Source organism: Drosophila nasuta, chromosome 2R (genome assembly GCF_023558535.2).
Source record: "Drosophila nasuta strain 15112-1781.00 chromosome 2R, ASM2355853v1, whole genome shotgun sequence".
NCBI lineage: Eukaryota > Metazoa > Arthropoda > Insecta > Diptera > Drosophilidae > Drosophila > Drosophila nasuta.
This window is the reverse complement of record NC_083456.1, coordinates 26,655,099-26,677,791: the sequence shown is the minus strand read 5'-3', so window position 1 is coordinate 26,677,791 and position 22,693 is coordinate 26,655,099. Positions and strand designations below refer to the sequence as shown.

Genomic DNA, 22,693 nt, shown 5'->3' with positions numbered 1-22,693 from the left:
CGCAGACGCACGCAATAAACGTGTGTATAAATTTCATTTTCGGGGGAAGCTTCGAAATGCCTGAAATGGCGTCAGCCAACAACATTTGAATAACACGCATGTGCGTGTGGCAACTGAAATAGTTGTATATATGTATATATATGTATATGTTCCTTCTTCAGGCAACGTGCCACGTTTGCTTGCTGCTTGCCGGGCTGCTTCAGTTGTTTGCTTTTTACATTTACCATTTCACTTTGTGCTTGTTATTGCCACTTCTGGATTCAATCAATCTTGCTTGCAACCTGAACAGCAACTTTTGCACGCCAGAGCCAAACACGAGTGCCATTTTTCGTACCTCCCAAAACCAGCGCTTTGTGTTCACTTGAGTTGCCAGCTTCTGCTTCGCACACTCTTTTTAAAGCACATTGGGGGCGTATACGTAATGTGATAATGCTTCAATTTTCGACAGCGAACTTGAGTTCAACTGTCACACCGACGGCGGACAAATTGAAATTGCAAAACCAAACAAAAATATTAATCTATTAGCTGCTAATAGATTCTTGATATGTAAATTTGCCTGCGAGCCAAGCACACGATGGATAGCTGCAAATATTTAACCAGCATGTGCGTAGGCGTCGACGTAGGCACCGACAGACAAACTCAAGCAAAAGCAAAGCCCTAAGCATGTGCCAGCTGTTTAGTTGGCCACACACAGCAACAACGATAATGTTTATTCACGCAAATATGTGCGTTCATGTAAATGTGGAGAAGGCAATGAATGTTTCCTTTTTGGGAAATGCAATACTCTTTTGGATTTTGAAATATTCCTTTTCTTGGAAACACTTTAATTAAATACCAAAAGGGTTCTTCTTTTGCTCACTTTAGAAACTATAAAAAGCAAAGCGGAACATTATGAATGTGTTCGACGAGCGTTAAAATTGAAATGCCGAATATAAAAGCAATTTCAGTTGCAGTTAATAACGTCATCGATACGCATTCATTTGCTGTGTGAGTGCGTGTCGTCTGCGCAGATTTTCTCGCAAATGCCACAACCGCAAACCAGAGCCGCAGTTACAGCCACAACCAGAGGCAGATCCACAGCTAGAAAGAGCCACATCCACATGCATAAATAGTTGTCGTTGCGGTCTGTGGCTCAGCCTGCAACAGCAGTAACATCAGCAGCAGCAGCCCGTTTGCCAAACGAGCCATATGAATACTCGTAATTTTTGAGGGCACACAAGCGATGCGAAAGTGTAGTAAAATGGACAAGGCCAAAACCCACTGAGGCCTGCAATATATTTAAGATTATTTTTTCTTTTTGCGATGTGCTGTTTGTGTTATCATAGTCGGGTCATAAATTTCAATGGAATTTTAATTCATGTTTCAAATGCCAAGACCAAGTGGGTTACGTTTAAATACAATATGGTTTAAAGCACTGCAATATTAAGTATACGCAGCATATTTCAGTGAAAAATTCGAAATTGATTGCAGCATTCAGTTTCAATATTTGAATTTAGATTCCATTTCTAGTTTCTTGCCTACTTCATAGATGTAGCAAATGATAAGACTGAAATACAGCCGCAGTATTAAGTATACGCAGCATATTTCAGTGAAAATTTTGAAATTGATTTCTGCATTCAGTTTCAATATTTGAATTTAGTTCACATTTCTAGTTTTTTGTATATTTCATAGATGTAGCAAATGATCAAACTGTATTCAAGTTGAAGCTGCTAAATTAAGTATACGCAACATATGTTTGTGCAAAATTCAAAATTAATTTCAATTCGAACATTTCAAATTAGGTTACATTTCTAGTCTGACTTGAGGATAAGCTAGAATTGAATTCTAATTCATAATGCAAAAGCCAAAAACTATTAAAATACAGCTGACACATTAAGTATACGCAAATATTTTGGCACAATGATTGAAATTCATGTCAGTTTGAATATTTAAATTGAGTTTACGTTTCTAGTTTCTTGACTATTTTCTAGATTTAACAAATGATAAGACTTGGTTTGATGATAGGCTAAAAGTGAATTCTGATTTATGCTGGAAAAGCCAAAAACTATTTAAATACAGTTGCAACATTAAATATTCGCATCAAATGTTTGTGCAAAATTCATTTCAGTTGGAATATTTGAATTTAGTTTATTTTTCTAGTTTCTTGACTTTATAAGTCTTGAATACAGCTGCAACATTAAGTATAGGCAAATATTTTTGCACAAAAAAAATGTGAATTTAGTCTGCATTGTTTCTGCTTAACTGTTAAGTTTATTGACTATTTGTTAGCTGTGGGAAATGTTTTGAGCTAAAGGCAGCATAGGGTAAAATTGAATTTTAATTCTTGTTGCCAAAGCCAAAAACTATTTATCTACCGCTGTCACATTAAGTATACGCAAATATTTTCACACACAGCTCAAAATTCATTTCAATATACAGTTTCTGTTGAACTGTTTAGTTTGCCGATTATTTGTTAGATAAGAGTTTGTGTGGCCGGGTAGCTGTCGAGTAATAATTGCGTTTACCTGCGGAAACGTTAAATCAATGGCTGTGTTTGTGCGGGCGGAAATAAAATAACAATTTATGCCAGAATCAATTCGAGAAAAAAGAGATGTACAACTGATTTGCAACACGTAAAGCATTTTAATTGAATTTTTGTTATCAAAACGCGCATAGAATTTCGATATGAAAGATTGACAGACTGCTGACTGAATACCGGACAATGTTGAGTGTAGCGATGAGAGGAGGAAGCAGGAAAGTCAAACCTAGAACGCACAATAAATATGCAAAACGCGAACATTTGATATTTTTCAAATGACAGACAGAGACTGAGGAGATAGAGAGAGAGGCGAGAGAATATCTGTGAAGGAAGCTGAATTGTATTGCTATCTCTGCTGCTGCTACCGCAGGAATTCTCACACGCCCGCATTGTGACAGTGAAGTGACAGCATCCTGACATGTGATTGATATGCAGAGTGAGAGCGCAGAGAATGTGCGTGTGTGTGTGTTTGTCTGCAACAGGATGTAACAAAAATGAATAGAGAGCCCAACCGCAGGAACAAGACAAACTAATACCAACAACAATAACAAAAAAGTTAGAGGCCGATGCGTCACATACCAAAATACAAAGATAAGGCAACAAATGCTGTTCGCAGTTTGGAGAGTGATTCCCGAGTACAGCATCAAACACATCAAACGACGACAACCACTTGAAGGCACTTTAATCCCGACACTTTTAATGGCTTTATACGCATTTTTTTCGCTTTGCTTTTGCTAAAGTCTGTGGCAATAAAGCATTAATTTATGCTAAATTATGTAACGCCAAAGCCGCCGCTTCATTTTGCTGATTGATTTTACATGCCAGTCGCTCCAGATGTTGTGAGATGTTGAGACTTGCTAATTCACAGCTTTTGGCTGTGAACTGTAAATAAGCTTAGCGAGTGAGCGTGTGATTAACTGTTGTGTTGTCTGTCTTTGTGTTGGTTTCTAACACGCGCTGTGTAGGAAAAAAAGAAGAAAAAAGCACAACAACCTGAACTTGTTCTAATCACGCGAAAGCGTAAATCAAATGTCAATAGTTATATTAGTTTTTATTATTAATTGAGTCAATAAGAGCGTGGCACAGCCCACGGCATACGGCAAACGGCATACACTGCGTATGCATAATTTTATTGGCTTTGCCTGCGCACACGCGTCGTATGCGTGACGTAGCTGTGAACTGAGATTTACTTTTCAAATACTGTTGAAATTGCGCACTGCTTAAAGATTTCTGTTGTGCTTTAAGCGGATTTGGTGAATGCGTTTGTTTGACTGACATTTCAAATGCATAAAGTGTAAATATGTAGAGTGGAATTTACCAACTTTTCGTTCCCTTTACGTATATAGTATATATCACATTTATGGCTTACTGCAATTGCTGCTGATGTTTGTTGTGTCGATTTTTCAAGCGGAAAGCAGTTGCTGAAGTTCTTTGCAATGTGTGTGCGACACACACACACACAAACAAAACCAAAGCAAAGGAGAAAAAGCAACCAAAAGCAACGTTTTGAAAAATATATTTTATTTTACTGTGACATTTTTGGCAATTTATTTTGCCAGCACTCGTCGTCGAGTCGAGTTTTGGGCTGTCAGGCACAAATTGCTTTGATGTTTGGCAATGCCTCAAACAAATTTGGACAGCCTGTTGTTGGGGTACTTATTGCTCGTTTGTTTGTGTTGATGTGGTATGCATCTACATACATATACATACATATATACGCTTTGGCCTGTTAACTTTATGCGCGCTGCACTGGCGGCGTCCAAGTAAAGTACTTTTAGTATTGGGCTATTAACACATCAGTGTTCAAATTTAACGAGGCAGCGTTCGCTCCCTCGCAACTCGCAAATGCAAACGGAGCAATAAAATTGCCCAGTGTGAGTGAGAGGGAGAGAGAGTGAAGCGGCGCCGGAACTTGTAAAATATCCGGCATGTGCAGGCAAACGGAAAGACGCAGTCGAGAGTTGATCCCAACTGATGGCCTTATAAAATTATATGCCGCGTGTATGACTGCGAGTCAGTTTACTTTATATTTTTTCTCTTTTTCATTTATTTCGTTTGCCACCATCGAAGAAGATAATATAATGAAACGCAGCAATGCTTTTTCATTTTCGGCTTAATTTACCCCTTAAGTGCTGCATTTTTGCTGTATTTTATTTCCGCAGTCTGTTATATAAATGCGTCGTATATATTGTATATATATCTCGTATTTTTCTTGCACTAAATTACATCAGCACGTCGCTGGGGCTAAGTATGTGAACTAAATGATGGGGTTCAAGGGTTTCGACAGCTGTTCCTCAACTTGTTATTGCTGTGCATGCTTACGTGTTCCATGCCATGCAACGAGTTGTTGCAAGCATTTGTCATATTCATGGCTGGACACAATGACATGTACATTTCGACTACGTGTAGTTCAGCTACAACTACAACTGCAACTATGACTACAACATGTGTTGGCTTTTATGGGACATTGTCAGGAAAAGGTGTAAAACTGAACAAGATGTTGACATCGTTACGAATAACTGTAAAATTGTTGAGTACAATTGCATCTCGCAAGTTTGTGCATAAATTATTTCAAATTTCACAACTCGATTACAATAATTATTATCGAAAGATTCAGTTGCTGGAAAAGTGTCAGATTTCCACTTAGTTTGCATATTTAAGAATTATGAAAGTAAATACTTTTGCCAACGCCAGTCTGAAAATAGCAAAACGACAAGCCAAAGAAATGAAACCAGAAACTTTTCTGTTCTGTTCTGTTCGCTCGCAGGCTTACGACGTTCTTGTTATCTGTTTGCAATTTCAATGAACAATGAGAACGAGCAGCAGCCAGACTACAAGACAGTAAATACGTTAACAAGCGTGCATGGAGGAAAAAGGAAGCATAACCAAGGCAACAACAACTCAAAGAGAGAAAGAGCCGCGCAACCACAGAGCATCCATCAACATCAACAAGTAAAGCTGCCGTGTGCAACTGGTCTGCCGGAATGTGTTTTCCGTTTATTAAATTTGTTATACCTCTTAATGCAGCAAAACAGAAAAGTAATGTAGTGTGGCTGTTGAACCAGCAAAATAACTCATACGCCTGGTTGGCTCAATGAGAATGGCATCGCGTGTGTGATCCATCTGTTAAGTTGTAGTTCAGCTGCCAGCTGCTGTTTGTAAAACTTTCATGTTAGCAAGAATTGCAAAAAAACATTTACGATTGTTGCAACTATGAAAACTTAATGTTCAAGTCTAGTTTCTTTATTGCAAACTTCAGCTAAACTAAACTATGCTAAGCATTTATTTTGCTTATTCAGCCCAGCAACAATGACAGCTTCCGTTGCGTTTTTTATGAGCTTTCGATAAAGCTGCCGCCCCCTATTAAAATGTATATCAAGCAATAATAAAATAAATCGTTATTATTTAGCTGTCACTGGAGTTTAGCCAGCTGACTTCCTGACACGTCACATTGACTTCCGCTGTCGGTGGAGAGAAATTGGTGTGTGTGTGCATCATTTAATCTGCTTCCCTCAAAATAAAAAAATGAACTGCAAAAGGAAGAAAAAAGTGTGCAAATTGACTGCAATTAAGAGCGCCACTGACATGGCCACATCAACGAGCCTCCACAGCGAGTCAATTAAGTCGCATCAATTGCGAATGAATGTTAACTACAAACAGCACAAAAAAACAAAATAAATAACAAGCTTTTGGCTTAAAGGCAATTTAATTACGAGCATCTCATGTGATGGCAGCAAATGAATGAGCCGTACATTTCAATGGCATTATGTTACAAGTATCGTAATTGAATGAGAGCATCTCTCGACGCTCCAAGGCGACGTTAACATATTAAAATTTTCATTACTATCGCAACTTGTAGTATAGTATTTTGATTTATTAAGTGGTTGAACCAGTACAGAAATAAAGTACCATAACAACATACTTTAGGGAAAACTAATTTAGGCCAAACCTCATACTCATATCATAAGGACATATTAAGACTTAACTGATATAAGAATTGCGTCTTTGCCTTTGAAGTATGCTAAGTAAAAGGTTTATTTTAATGTAGCTATAATCGATAAACATAAATTAGGGGGGAATAAAGTACAGACAGGTACACAATGCTTGGGCATATAATTAGTTGAAATTTATGTCATTATAATTAAGCAACTGTCACGTTCGCCTTATTGTAATTCTAATTAATGGTAACAAGCCAGCCAGCCAGCCAGCCAACTAACAACGTGTGGCCCAAGACCAAGGGAAATTATCAACGCTTGCGCTCGCGCTCGTCCCAAAAGTCTCACCGTCAATCTCCTGGGGACAGCGACGGCGACGGTGTCGACGGTGTGGTAACAATTTTTGGTCAAGTGGCGTCGTATTGTTGCCGTTGACCCACATAGATGTATGTCCTTTGATTAGAAACTTTCACTTGGGAGCCAGTAAAAGAAACAGAGAGAGAGAGAGAGAGAATGAGAGCTACTTTCTTTGAACGGAAAACGAGGGTCGCTTGCAAAGGCGATAAATAGCAAGGCGACGAGTCGTGACGTTGCGCAACCCATGAAAACTTGAACAATGATGCAAATCCACTTGACTTGATTGAAATCGTAAAAAAATCAACAACATTTTCATTGTGGTTGTTCTCGTTGCTGTTGTCGTTGTTGTTGTTGTAGCTGCCAAAACTGGTGACATAAAAATAAATGCCTCTGGCGTATTTTGGGCGCTGCCATACATCAATCATGTACGTCACATAGACACATCACATCGCACACAACAGACAAACACATGCATGCATAAATAGTTGGCGGGTGCGCGTTACGCATACGCACTGTTGTCTCTAGCAATTGCTGTGCGGATGTCTGTGTGCAAATGATTTTCATAAATGAAATTTATGTACGTAAAAATTGTTTCGTTGCTTGACGGAAGGAAGCTAAGGAAAGAGTATTAAGCTGGGGCACAAAGCTAATGCGCTATGGGAGCAAATGCCACGCCTTCCAACTGCCGCCAAGCGCTCGTGCGATGATAAACGCGCATTTGTCGCATGATAAATAGCGCCAGGACAAACAAATAAACTAACAAACAAATAGACAGACTAGGGACGAAACAAAACAAAAAAGAATGTGGCTCGACGTTGGGTTATGTTTAGGTCAAAGTTCCATGGGGAACCAAAGCGGAATGACGAGCTGACTGCTGACTACTTTTCTGTTGCTGTTGCTGCCACGTTCACATTCAACATTTACATGGCGTGTGCGCACATTTGTGCCCCCTGTTAATATGAATGTGGCTGTTGGGCTGTGGGCTGCCCAACACATCAATTTCAAATGCCAATTGGTCAAATATGCAATTACGCAATTGTTTACGTGCACGTGAGCCAATATTATATATATTTTTGTTGATATTTGCAGTCAGCTGATTTATGTTAATTAGACAATGCGTCAGAGACAATTAATTGAACAACAGCAAATGAAATAAATACGCAAATTGTAATTGAAAGAATGAATGTATTCTTGGACGCAGCCGGACTCAGCAGGACAATTTAGTTTTGTTGCTAACAAGAAATAAAATTAACACCGAAACACGGCTGGATAATTTGCCCAGTGCACAACGATTTCTTTTTTTTTTTTTTTGTTGTTTTGCGCCTTTGCCTGACTAAATGGCTCAGCCAACTGCCTTAATAATCTTTAGCATTTACTTGGCTATTAATCTCAATTAAAATTAATGTTTAATGTTTAATGAAACTGCCGCATGCTCAAGTTGCCTCCTCTACACACACACACTCACACACACAGTTGGATTTTTCGGGGACTGCATTGTGTTTGCGTTTCTCTTACTCGTTTACTACGTCGACTACTTTCGGACCGCCTTTTATTGGTTTTTTCTTTCGTTAGCGGTTGGCATTGGCGTTGGCGTTTTGTCATGACTGGTTGGCCAACATTTTGCGGTCTTTTGGTTAATCTGTTGCGCTTTGTTTTTATTGGCAACGCTCTAATTTAACTTTGTCAAGTTAGGGCTTTGCATGCGCATAAAACGGAAAGAACGCAACGTTTATTTCCCTTGAAACTTTTCAAATAAATTCGACCATTAAATACATAGTATATTCTATAGATTATTTTTAAGTCGCGCAGTTCAGCTCAGTTTAATTGTTTGCGCCGTACATTTTTGTTTATTTGAAAGGTACTCGACAGCCAGGAGTCTAGACGACTTTGCAATGGCACTTGTCACTTGCCAAGTAATAAAAGAAATAATATAAATTGGCATTCATGCAAATTTCGCACATATACACAAAAAAAGTGGTCTAAAGTGCCAAGCGTTGACCTTTTTTAGCTGGAAATGCGGCTGCCTATCTGGACATTCTCTTTGTTAGTAGCTTCTACTTAGATACAGATATTTCATGTGCATAAATCACAGCTGTCAATTGAAATTGTATTTGGTTTTTTTTTCGACTGGGCTCTCTCGTTGTCTACTCGTATTTAATATTTGTGTTGTACATGTGACATTAATGAGTTTTAGATGCGGCAGCTGCGACACTTGAGCATCGGCTTTGAACATGCTAAGTAACATTTAATTAATTAATTTATTTGCTTGTTATCTGTGGCACGTGTGTGTGCTGCCACATGGAAATATGTTGTGCAAAAACATTTATGCTTATCACCTTGGCTAGAGAGCGATATTGTGTATATCCTGGCATCACGTATACGTACGGTACGTATGCTAGTTGCTTGTGCATGTGTAAAGAGTTTTTTGGTTTTGTTGATGCGACACATGCCACAGTTTTTCTACGTCCCCATAACTTGCGCAATCACATAAATAAAACACACACACACACAAACAACACACTCATAGCAGATGTTGGTATAGTCGTAAAAAAAAAACGAGAGAGGAAAGATTTTAAAATATTTCGTGATATGTTTTCAGCAACAGATTTTTGGCTTCGGGTGCAACTGGCAGCTTTTGCTTTATATATCTGCTGTGTTGAGTATATAGTAGAACTTAATTGCAAAAAAAAAAATAAAAACGTTGAACAGTGTGAGCATACAATACAGCACTTAAAAATTCAGTTTGTTCGCTTGTGTATACTTAATATACGGATATGAATAATAGGCCAACCCGATTCTCGTGTGCACTTAATCCTCTTTTGGGAAGGCTACCAACCGAATGTCGTTAACAATTACCAATCGAAAAAGCTTTAAAATATCCATTCCATTTCAATGACGGCAATTTAAGGCGCTTCGTGAACTGAACTGAACATCAGGAAGTAATAAAAAGTTTCGTGAAACATGATTATGGCAAGCGGCTTATCTGCCAACATATACATAAGTATATCATTTCACATAAGTATCTTGCCATCTCCACTCTCCACTCTCGACTCTCTTGCCCTCTCCGTCTCTCATATGTGCTGTGTTTGTTTGCGTTAAGTTTGCAGTGTAAACAGTTTAATACTCTGATAGATGGTTGGGGGAGGTAGGGGAAGCAGCCAGTGGGAACCATGCCCGCTGTGCCAGTAACTGCGACCACATTATAAGCATTCCAACGACAATTTTACAGTCATTAATGTCGGTAAGTAGAGAACGACAAATCGATAGCTTAAGCACCTCCACATATAGCACAAACATGTATATGAAGCTGCTCAGCTTGCAAGACCCGAATAAACAATTCATTTGGCTCTTGACATTCGCCAGGCAACCGAAGTTTGCCAAAGAAGTGCACTTGAGTACTTGTAACCCAAGCATTGCCTTTCCATCTGTCTGCGCAAATACTGAATACTGAACCAAACTAATCGGATAAAGCAAAAACAGCAACGGCAGACAGTGCCCAGAGTCCTTTCGGCTCCACTCCTTTCCCGCTTGAGTGACAAACTGGCCAAAAAAGTAAAGAAAAAAAAAGCAAATGAAATGTTGCCTGCAAATGCCAAGCTAAAATGTCAGTGTCAATTCCAAAACTCAACTGAAACGGAACCAGACCCTTAAGCCCAAAACACCCGACAAATGTGGACGCCCAAGTGTTTAATTAATGAAAAACTACCAACTCCGGGGAGCTTCACAAAAAAAGGTGGCAAAGTTTCGAGTTGAGTCGACTCGGCATTTAGCGAGCAGGCAGCACGTTATGTAAGTAGCTCAGGTGCAAAAAGCTTTTAAAACTTTCCAATTTTGACCTTTTATCTGAATGTGTTGGCTTTAAGTGAAGAAAAAAGCCAGCATAAAAAGATGGCAAACAATGTAGTCAAATATGATATTATTTTTATACATTTTGCCTTTTTTATGAAGAAAAAGTGCTGCAGAAAATTGATTTACTTGTCACGAGTTGAGCTGAAAGGAAAACCATTAACTTATCGACTGGGGTTTTGGGTTGTTTGTCTTACTTTTTGGGGCGCATTGGGAGACAACTACTGTGTTAAATTAAATATTGATATGCTGGCAGTGCGTGTTTATAAATGAATATTTGATGAACTTGTGCTTGAGCAACGTGGCGCATTTACGAACTGTGAGCTGAGTGAGTGACAGCCAATGATTGTTGGCCACAATTCGCCCGAAAGTTCAAAACTATAATTTATCAGTAATTAAATCAGCATAATATTTTATTATTCTAACACACACCTGACCTCGTCATTTCGTTGTGGGTGGTGAAATGGAGAGCGTTTTAATTACTTTTCAACACGGCGCGGCGATTGCTAAAATGAACGGAAAAGTACAATCGAATGTTTGTCATACGCTGCGGTTATCCTGCGGCGCAAACTCTACCACTTTTTTTGTGTGTTTCTGTTTTCCTTTTTTTGTTGTCAGCAGTTGACCATGTTTTATGGCGACGCATACGTTGTGGTCAACCGAACGCAGCGTGTGCTAATGCTAATGGCATTTCGGTGTCCAGCTGCCGTTGAGTGATGTGCAACCATGATTGACCGCCCAGTCGGTTGACACTCTGTTAAATATGAGCTCAAATCATCGAACTGATGGCACACCAAATCAGCTTTAATTAGCTGCAACTGCAAACAAAGGACTCTCATGCCTCGTCAACGGCAAAGACAAAGGCCAAAGAAATTAGGCACAAGTCAGCTATGAAAAACTGCAACGGCGAACAACGGTGAAAATCATAACTAAACTGCATCGCTCTATTAAGCTCACATATTCCACTTGAATGCATATCTCTGGACACATCTTTTGTCATGGCTTTATTGCAGCTGAAGCAGCAGTGCAACAGGTCAGGTCATGTCATGTCAGTTCACTCAATCAGTCTTTGTCTTGTTTAAATTTGTGCACAAAAGTTTAATGCCATATTACTTGAAAGTGTCTGCTTTGTGTCATTTTCCAACTGGCTGATGGGATTTATTTTGAGGCGAGTTATCGGGTGTATTTGTAAAGCAAAGCTGATGTCATTGCCGGCTTAAAGAGATGACAGAGCCAAAAACATTTTGTACATACACAAATTGCAGGCACTGTAGTCGCTGAGTCAGTGTGTGTGTGTGTGTGTGTGTGTGTGTGTGTGTGTGTGTACTGTATATGCATGTGGGCTTAAAAGCCTCGAATTATTTGCAGAAAATGCCAATAATAAAATAAGCAAAAGACGCCAAAAAGTTGCTCAACTATCGCAATACTCTGTGGCATACGCCTGCAAGTATGCAACAACATTTTATGCGACGTTTTAACTATCTTCGAGGGAATAATCATGACACGGGGGAGATGGCAGGAAGGTCGTGACGAAGGCTTTATTTATTATTCCCCTTTTGTCAGCGTATAAAACTAAAACAAAAGCTGAAAATAAAATACTCGCATTTAAGTATTAAGTATTAAGGCAAGGCAAAAGCAAAAGCGAATGTCGTTCGTTTTATGTGAATAATGACAACTGACGCTGTGATTTGCTTTATGAGGTCCTTTCGAAAATACAATACAATACAATACATATTATCTTCGTCATGTATCCCTACATGTGTGGGACGCATAGTAATGAGTTACTGCTACTACACTCATACAGTTGTCAGACCCAAGCCCAGGGCATGTCATGTCGCCTCACATAAATTCACGCACATTACACGCATTGATATAAAGTTTTTCCCTTCGTTGTTGTTTTTTGTGCACTGGCTTCAAGTCAGGCAATTAATGTGCTTTATGTTTGTCATACTCGTACTCGTACTCATACTTTAAGGGAGAGGGAGAGCTTTTCGGTTGAACAGCGAAATCTCCACTCAAGTTGTATGCGATTCTTTGACCTTTTCGTTTTTGTCGTCCCACAATCCGCGCAGCCGTCTCGTTATATTTTCATTTCAGTTTGAGTTTGAGTTTCAGCAGCGATGATGATGTATGTACAGTTCATATTAATGGAGGGCATTGACATTGATTTTGTGAATTGGTTTTTATTTTGTAAAAGGTCTTTCGCTCTCCTTTCACTCCTACTCTCATTCTTACTCTCACTCTCTGTGATTTGCTTTGTTTGGCACCGCTTAATGTGTTCAATGGCCCTTCACAGTAGTCTAAAGTGCTAACTGAGAAGCTTTTCGGTTTGCTTCACCACGGCAAAAGATTTAGTCAGTCCATGCCAAAGGCATAAAATTCAATTTAGTAGCTTTTTTGCGCTTACTGCTTTAAAGCCAAAAGTTTTTTGGCTCAAAGCAAAGCAAAAACTTTTAACTTAACCATAAAACAATTTATTATTCAATATAAGTTGTTTGTTTAAAGTTTTAATTAAAAAGTTTTCCTCCCAAAAATTAGTCAAGGCTTCCAAAATGTGGCTCTCCGTGGCCACATGTAAATCACAATTTGTGATTAGATGCGCAGATCTTGAATGCTTTAATTAAAACGCCGCTGCTCAAGTATCGTCAGTTTGTCAGTTAAAGTTGCGTGAAAAAAAGCAAATTCTAGCAAATTTAACACTCACGCACAGAGATATCTATCTGAGCAAACAGGATGCGACGAAGCACGCACACAGACAGACGCACACACACAGACAGACGCACACACAATAGGGCGTGGCTGAGTGAACAACAAGTGCGGCTAATCAATCAATGCAATCAAGCATAAATTGTCTTAAAACAAAGCTTGGGCTAAATATTGTGATGCCATTAACAACAACTGTCAATAGGGCGATGCGAACAAGATAGGGAGACAAAAGCCGCAGCCCCTTTCCACATCGCCACTTCCCGTGATAATGGCGGACGGAAACGGAAACAGCTGCAATGCTCCCGCTTCGCTCTATTTGCTTAAGGGCACAACACAGCACACAGCACACAGAACACAATGTACAATAATACACAATACACACACAATACTATACAACCGAACTGAACCAAACTGAGCTGAACTGGCGCAATCGTTGTGGCAGTCACTGTGGCAGCCACTGTGGCACAGTGGCAAAGACATTTCCAATGCCAATGCCAATGCCACTTAAGCGCGTGCAAATAGACAGGCGACAATCTCGACGCCATCAAACAGTCGAGACAAGGCATCTTAATCGACAACGACTTTGACTTTGACATCCCCAATTTGCTGTTATGAAATTATGCACAGAATGTTATTATTGCCGCTTGTTCTCGCCGCATATATTTCATATGTTTTTTTGATGCTAAATTGAATAACAAACGTCGACTCTCAGCGCACACAAATTGGAATTAAATTGGCCCTTTAGGCCAACGAACAACACATAACAGAGATGCTGCTGCTGCTGCTGCTGAAATCTCATATCAAACTCGTATGCAAATTGGCCAAATAGAAATGAAAGTTATTTGTGGTATGCGCACGGTCTACCTAGCACACTGAATTCATAATGACACTTTGCTCTGCATGGAAATGTCACTCAATTAATGAATTGTGTTTCAAGCTAGTGTCATTGTCTCGTTTGCTTCGCTCTTCTGTCAGCCTACAGCTTTTTCACACACACACACACCTACAAGTAGATTGCGACACTTGAAGTGACACTCCATAGTCAGGAGGCATCACAAAAGGCGCCGTGCTTGGCATGCTGTCGCACAGTCATCCTTTTATGCTGACCAGGATGTGCCGTGCATCCCGAGAGTGTGGCCTGTCGCATTCACTTTTGCTCAGCTCCTGTGAAGCTCCTGGAGCTTCAGCTGTATTATTATGTCAGCGACCAAAGTATTTGCAGTCAACTTTGTTGACATTTATGCGACTTGCACTTGCCGCTGTTATTTGTTTGTTGTTGTTGTTGTCGGGGTCGAGAAAGCGAAAGAGCGACAGAGTTGCAAGATGCCCAAGGAGCCTTCTGCGATTTAATCGCAAAATACGCTCACTTAGCAAAATAACGAAGAAAGTTGAGTGGAAAATTGGTTATTGTGTTGTGCATTAATGAAGATTATACTTAGTTCTCTCACTGCAAAGCCACAGGGTGTCATCCAACTCTGATGCTCGAGCATTCGTCTTAATTAATGCATCGCCTGCAGCGTATCATGTCTTTTGGAGCTTTTGCTATTTCAGCTTTAGCTCTCTGGAAACTTTTTCAATTATTTTGCTTTGACATTTACTTTCTTGTTGTTTTTTTTAGCAGCCGCATCGTTTTTCATTCGATAAAGTGTAAAATTGTGTGGGCAAAGACAAAAATTAATAGCATTTTAGTTGGCAAAAGTCAGCGACGACTTCTTCGTCTTGTGGAGCAACTTGATTCAGAGAATTGGCTTAATTGAATTTTAGTTGACTGTTGAGAGCTGCAGATGACATTCTAATTATTGAATTATTTGTGAATTATTTTTTTGCTTCAATTTATTTCACAAAGTACGATGGACGAAGCTTTTAGTTCGCATTGAACTTTTAACGAATTCTAATTAAAATTGAAAGCTAAATAACAAAAGAAGCTACAAAGTGCAAGAAAAACTTTTAGTTTTATACAGGTTTATAGATGCTTTTTGGTCATCAAACAAATATTTTATATAAATTAAAAATTGGGAGAGATTTTAAATTTGTATTCGATGAAACAAACCACAACTTAGTCAATATTTTGTTGAAAGTAAATCAGCAAAATTTTAAATCAAATAAAACAATTTCATTTTCAGCGCATTTAAATTCTTTTTGTCACTTGTTTGCCAAAAATAAATAGAAATTTTTAATGTGGTGTGTGGTGAAAAATTTAAATTCTGTGTGCGGCTCTATATAAACACGATAAATAAATGCAAACGGCAAATTGGAAATGCAAGCAAAAGTGAAAATAAATAATATGAAATTGTGTCATTTTGAAATGCAAACGGACAAACGATATTATTATTATTGTAGCAAAATATAAATTGCAATTGCAAAGATTAAATGTCAAATTTGTGAACGAAGAAAAAGCGAACGCTATTGACATTTTTGCTTCTATCATGATTATCATATTCATTACCATTTCTTATTGTTGTTTCACCTGCTTCTCTTTACCTTTTTTAAGGGCAGCAATTGCTGACACACTTTGCATATACTTGGCGCTTAAAAGTATGCTACAAAAGACAAACTGAAATGGGCACAAAGTGTGTTAGAGCGAGACAAAGCTATGTATATACGAGATTGCTTTAGTTGACGAAATTTGTTGTTGTTAAAGTGAGCTACGCTTTACATTTTTGGCATCAACTAAATAAATCCTTGCTCCAATTTTCAGCAAGTGTGATAGAGGGAGTTGAGCATTTTTCTTTATTTTGTTGTCGTTTTTTTTTGCAATTATTATGCAACAAGTATTGTCTAAGGAAATGCCAAGCAGCTAACACAATGTACGTTGTTTCGACACGTGTGTGCAGTGGGAAATCGCTGTGGGAGAATGCAAAATTAGAATTACCACAGCAAGGGCGAAAACCACAAGCAAACATGCTTGTAACTGAAGAATGCCAAACCATAGACGACGACGACGACGACTAGGTGAATGCTGAGGGAAGTTGTGGGGAGAGGGAGTGGGAAGAGTGGAAAGAGCGGGCTTTCGGCTGTAAGCGGTGACTGGTGCATGTCAACACCATTGTTGTACACATGCTGCCGCATAGCGTTGACTCTCCTTGGACGCATTTTCCACTCAGCAAGCCAAAAAGGCAGCCAGCGGCAGATGATGAAAGCTTATAAAGTGCATCCGTCTCCCTCTCACTCTGTGTGCATGTGTGTGTGTGTGTGTGTGTGTGTGTGTGTAATGGCTACGTGACTGTGTTGGCAAATGTGTCGCGAGGCTGGCGCCGTTTTGGCCACGCTTAGCGCCCGTTGATGGCCAAGTCGAAAATGCAGTGTTGCAATTTGGCAAATTGAAAACACGAAAATGAAAGCGAGCTTGACAAGGCTGGCAGTCAGCAGCTCTACAAAGTGGCCGCAAAGTTAATTTACACTAACATGAGTGGCCCCGCCCCTTAATCAGCCATCAAGCTGCAAGCTAAGACCTGAGAGTTATATAGTGTGTGGCATGCCAATGCTGCATTGGCAACGCACGCACGTCATTTACTCGTAATGGGCATTTCCGGTTTGCAAAATGGCAACGCGCAACGAGCTCACCTTGCACTCCTCTCGCGACGCAGCAACAATGTGGCCACTAATTCTCTAATTTCAGACGTGCTGGCTAAATGAACATGAGCAACTACAAAAGCCTCCCCTGCGTTCCATCTATTTATGGCAGCCACCATTAGGGGCGCCCTTCTCCCAGTTGGCCAAGTCGCAGGCAACATTTACATGTTGCAGCTGCTCGTTGCACGCTGCACCTGCAACTAATGGCGTGGCTGCGGTTTCTGACATGTTTTGCTGTGCATTTTAATTAAAAATAACTGCAGCAACAAAATAAACAAAATGCTAAGGGGAGAAACACGCAGCTTATATACATACATATATATATTTTTTAATTAACGGAAATATGAACAACACTCGTCAGTTTTGCTGCTTGTTTGTTGCGTTTGCGAGTAAATTGACTCAGCGGGATTCCAGTTTTGCCCACGTTTTCGTCTAATATCTAAAATTCCATCGATTTGCTTTGTGGCTTTCTGTACGTGTGTATATGTGTATGTGTGTGTGTGTGTGTGTGTGTGTGTGTGTGTGTGTGTGTGTGGCAACCACATTTGTATGCTGCGATGCGTGCGATATCCGCTTGCCATTTCCGCAAAACTTCATCAACTCTCTTGCTTGTAGTTCTTGCGGTTTTGTTGGGCCTCGCATAATTTCGCCATATTTATGCCACACTAATTGCGGCCCATCAACCGAGAGTGTCCCACGACGTGTCGTTGCAATTTTGTTGCAAATGTTGCCAACGGTTGCGAGTCGCTTCAAGTTATGTAAATTTATTGCAGCGTTTCGTTGTTGACGCCTGGCAGACAAACATGCAAACTGACAGTGCAACACTTGCCGCAAACACATTTGCATAGACTTAATTGAGAACATTTGGCAGACGGACGTCTTGTTGCACATTTGGGCATAAATGATTTGATTAATTTAGCTGTGAAGCAAACTTCATTTGGTGCACATAAAGCGATTGTAATTGCTCATTTGCAATTGAATTAAATTAAAGCCTAAGCCAAAGTATGTACAATGTGCGTATACTTAATATTAAGCTGGGGATTTAAAACCGAGAATTTAATGCTAAATTTACCTTGCATGCAATTGGGCTAATTAATTATTGATGTCAACGCTGCGTATAAGTTATTTTAAGTAACAACAAGTAGTTGTCACTTTTGAGTTGTTTGTCAATTAATATTAAATTGGGCACTTAAACTGGCAATAAATTTTAAATGTAATAACTGCTTAAAGTGCACTAAAAGAGGATATAACTAAATTCTTAATAATGTGAATAATGACAAGCTGGGCTACGTAAGTTTAGTAAATAAATTCAAATATTATATATTTCATTGCATATCAACAAAATAGTTGCAGCAATTTTCTCGTTAACTCTAGCCATAAATTTTGACTTGCAGTGCAATTTTCAACCATTTCGAGCATCACAGCTTGATTACCATTTTGGGGCGGCTGACCACGCCCCAATGCAGACAGCCAAAATAGACAGAGAGAGTCTCTTAGCTATAAAAAGAATTTGTTAACCAAAAAAAGCGCATTAAAATCTTAATCTTTAGTGTTGACATTAAATTTAAAAAACACAATGATCCAGAAAGAGAGCGAGAGAGAGAGTCAAATGGCAAAGGATATGACCACGCCCAGGCTTGGTAACAGTAACATAACCGCCCTATAAAATGCCGGCGAGAACAAAGCAATTTCACACGCTCATGAATGGCAAAGTGACGTAGCTATAGCCAAAGCCAGGAAGAGAGTGTGAGTGAGAGAGCAAGTTGCTTACAGAGAACAGAGTTCAAGAATTTATTACCCAATTTGAAATTGCAAACGAGTGCGTGATAAACCTCGAGGTAGTTCTTGTACTCCTAGTTGTTGTTATTGCCCTTTGTCGTTGTTTGCTTATGTCGCCTGAAGTCTCTGTTAGCCTGCCATAGAGCATGCACGATTTGGAGTAAGGCAACAAGATATTAATACACTTAGGGTATGCAAGAGTCGAGTTACAACTTTTGTAACTAGTTCCCTGTCCGTTGTTTGCTTTTGTGTTTTATTCAAAACAACGTTGTTTATGACAAACGGAAAGAACAGCAACCAACAGCAGCAGTAGCAGGCAAAGTGGACTTTGTGGCAAGGGATGCAAATGCAAGTGAAGTGCGCTTTGGTCAAGGTACTGGACAGGTTCTTTGCTGGGCAAACAGAATGTGATAATGGAAACAACAACAACAGGAACAGCAGTCAGCAACAACAAGCAGAGCGTAAACATTACCTGCTGCATGGGCGAAGCCAATTTTGCTAACAAAAGGTGAAGCTGAAAATCAATGTGTATTGCTGCGGGGCAAATGAAGAAAGGCATAGGGAAATATAGGGAGTGCGAGAGAGCCATAAAGCAGCATTGTACGCTGTGATGATAGAATGGAGACTTTGTGGCATGAATGTTATTTAAAGTTAAAGTCAAGGTAATGTTGCTGCGATATCTCGAGTTCGAGCTGCGAGCTGCGAGTGCAGCGCACGTGGCAAATGCCGAAAGCATTTCTATGCAAATGCCAAAAGCCATTTTAATGCAAATGCGCATAAATGGCAACTCTTGCCCCCAAATGTTGCCGCTGCTGCCTCGGCTCGCTTCCCCCATTTTCATTTAAATATTGTTTGTCTGCTCTTCTGAAATGTAGCCGCTCTTGAAACAAGTTTGGGTGGCTTTTCTGGTTCTGCTTCTCGGTTCCCCTTTTTGTCCATTTGACGTCAGTGAAGCAAAAGCTCTTTCTCCCATCTCTTTCTCGCTCGCACTGCACCTTGTGATCATAAATTTTGTCTCTTGCTCCATTGAAGCATTTAAATATTTTTCCATTAGGTATTGGCCAGATTTTCGAGATATTTTTCGCAAGAAAGAAACAAACAAATTTATTACACACAAATAAATTCTATTTTGCACATTTTCATTTCGTTTCTCTCTTGGCTTGTGCTTTTGAAATTCATTTGGCCAAAGATGGGATTGACATTTTATAAATGGCAAAACCAAAAGAAATGGCATCCAAATAATTGATATGCCACATGAATCTGGTTAAATTGCCAAGCATGAGAATTTATTTTATTTAATAAACAAAATGCCAAAGCATTCGAAACAAATCTCGAAAGACGCAAAGCTATTGATATTTTGAACAGAAAGCAGAAAAGTGGTGGCGTAGGTTCATGTTTAAATCCGTTTTTGGCAGTAGCCACAAAACTTTTCTAATGCCAAACCATTAAAATTAAGTGGCGATATGTCTGCAATTCCATGTTGTGACTCAGCTCTTTCTCGCTCTCAATTTGTTCTATTCGAGTGCGAAAGTAATCCGCCATGAAATACTAACTTTTTTCTGGTCTCTTTCGTTTCAGCTTTCTGCCGGCGGCTTAAAGAAAAGTCAACGCACACAACTCAACTGAAAATCAAACAAAAATGAGCTGTTAAAGAACCCGTCAAGGATTAGCTAGCAAGCTCTGACCCATTTTGTTCGAGGATATAGCATATTTAAAGCGAAGCAATCCAGCAACGGAGGACAAAAACGTGCGCAAGCGAAAATCTAAAAGCTAACATAACGCGCACAGTTAGCTAAAGATGCGTCACACCCACTTGCAGGGCAACTGCGTCTGAGTCTGAGTCTGAGTCACCAACAGCCTCATCAATTACCCCTTCCAGAGCGGGGGTTACCTGCACGTCGCTGCCCATTAGGAGCTAAGCCATCAAAGCGAAGCGTGGAACCGAGCAACAGGCAACGAGCAACAAGTCTGCCAAGTGGGCGTATACGTGACTTAATCAGCACACGCAGCGCGCTTTCACCAAAATCACACTAACAAGCCAATTGCTCAGTGAATGTGCGTGTGTGTGTGTGAGTGAGTGTGTACAATGAATATTCGCAGGTACCAGTTGGTTGAGCAACGAATTCGAATCGGATATCAAGACCAAAGACAAATCAATTAAAGGCATCATGACAGATGTATCACAGCCAGCCGCTGGCGCCGGCGCCGGCGCCACCTGTGAGCGTACACGAAGCCCGCCCGAGGCGCCAGGCGAGTCTGCGAAACCACTAACCAATGGTGCCAAAAAGGCGCCACTACCAACAGCAGTTGTAACACAAACAGCAACAGCCATGGCAACAACAGCCTCAGCGGCAACAGGAACAACAACACCAATAGCAACGACAACGGCAATGGCAACTTGCAACGTGCCGGCAATTGCAACCACAAGCAATCAAGCCAAATTGGAGCGTCACTTGCAGAGCAGCAACAACAATCAACAGACGCAGACTTTGAGCACGCCAAAAGTATCCACTGACAACAACTCCAGCTCAACAGCAACGGCAACTGCAACGGCAACAGCAACGGCAGCTGCCAACGTCAGCGTCAGCAGCCCAAGCTCTTCAACGCCCGCCAAGTGCAGCAAGTCGTCTGCGGCAACACAACAAGATGTCGACGAGGTGGCACGCCTCTTCGAGGAGAAGCCCGAAGCCTTTGAGAAATGGCTAACGGAACGTGCACCGCCCGAGGCGTTGAGTCGCCTTCACGAGTTCATTGAAAGTCACAAGTCGCACAACAAACGGCCCTCAGTTACCTCGGATTTGTTTCAGCAATGGATGGCTTCGCCCATCGTGCAGCAGGTGAGTGTTTTATCAAAAGTATAGCATACTTTTCAGCGGCAACAAAAGAATTCCATCTTAAATAGCTCATACTAAAATTTAAATGAAAATAATCATAGTCATTTCGTGCTGCAAATTCTCCCTTTAACATTTGCATATCGTATGGCACACGCTGCAGTGTGGGATTTCGTTTAATTTGCAGTGTTTACATTTGCTTTGGTTTGTTTTAAGATGTCGCCTCATCATGCTGTGCAGATTTTCTCGCACTCTCTCTCTCTCTCTCTCTCTGTGTCTCCGCCTCTGCGCCATTCTGGTTGTTTGTTGAGCAAATAAACGGAATTGATATTTTCACAAATTTCATTTGCTTTTCTTCTTGATTTAGCCGGGAGGGCAAAAGTGCGGCTAATTGGAAAAACTTATACTTTCAGACAATATAGCTGCGACAAAATCACATTCATTGAGCAATTATGTGTAGCTCTTTGCATTACTCATACGCCTCTTTGGCAAAGAGCCAATCTACTTTGTCTGCCTAAAAGTGTGCAAAGGCAAAAGTATTTTATCCTAAAATGTAGCAGTTATTTTGAAGTTGAAACGTGTTGTTGTTTTGCTTCTCATAAACAATAATAGGAGAGTATCGAACTAAAATGTTTCTGCAAAGCATTAAATTTTTGTTTTTTGTACTACACGTATGATTGAAAAGAATTAATTTCGCTTCACATCAGTTTCACCTCTCCCATATTAATTTGTGACAAAAGACTGCTCTTTTTGTGCAATATTTTGATAGGCGAATTTTATTTGCAAATTTCAGACAGTTTGCACAGCTTTAATAGTCCCAAAAACGTGCCATCTTTTTCATTCAAATAGTTATTTGCAATTTCCTGTTATTGATATTAGTGACGCACGAAAATCTTCTTTCCAATTGTATTATTGTCTGTTTGAACAATCGTTTTGCAACAACAAAAAATTGTTCGTAGATAGAAAGATACTAGCAAACATACGAGCAGAGCTTCTGAGTAGACAAAAGATTATTGTATGACAAAGACAAAAGTTCCAATAGGCAATGCATGAAATCGAAATAATAGTATATTACACAAAGTTTTCTAGTATGTCATTAGAAACACATGAGAAGCTAAGCTTCAGCTGAAGAACAAAAGATTTTATAA

The 22,693-nt window shown here is 39.8% G+C and overlaps 1 protein-coding gene across 1 annotated transcript in view; it reads left to right on the top strand.

The window, feature by feature from the left end:
- The window catches only part of LOC132785618 (cGMP-specific 3',5'-cyclic phosphodiesterase), a 59,442-nt gene that overhangs the window by 9,914 nt on the left and 26,835 nt on the right, over positions 1-22,693 (top strand). The window contains exon 3 of the mRNA XM_060791792.1: positions 20,293-21,551. Within this exon, the coding sequence (XP_060647775.1) occupies positions 20,883-21,551 (669 nt within the window). The 5' untranslated portion in view covers positions 20,293-20,882. The remainder of the gene's footprint in view (positions 1-20,292; positions 21,552-22,693) is intronic.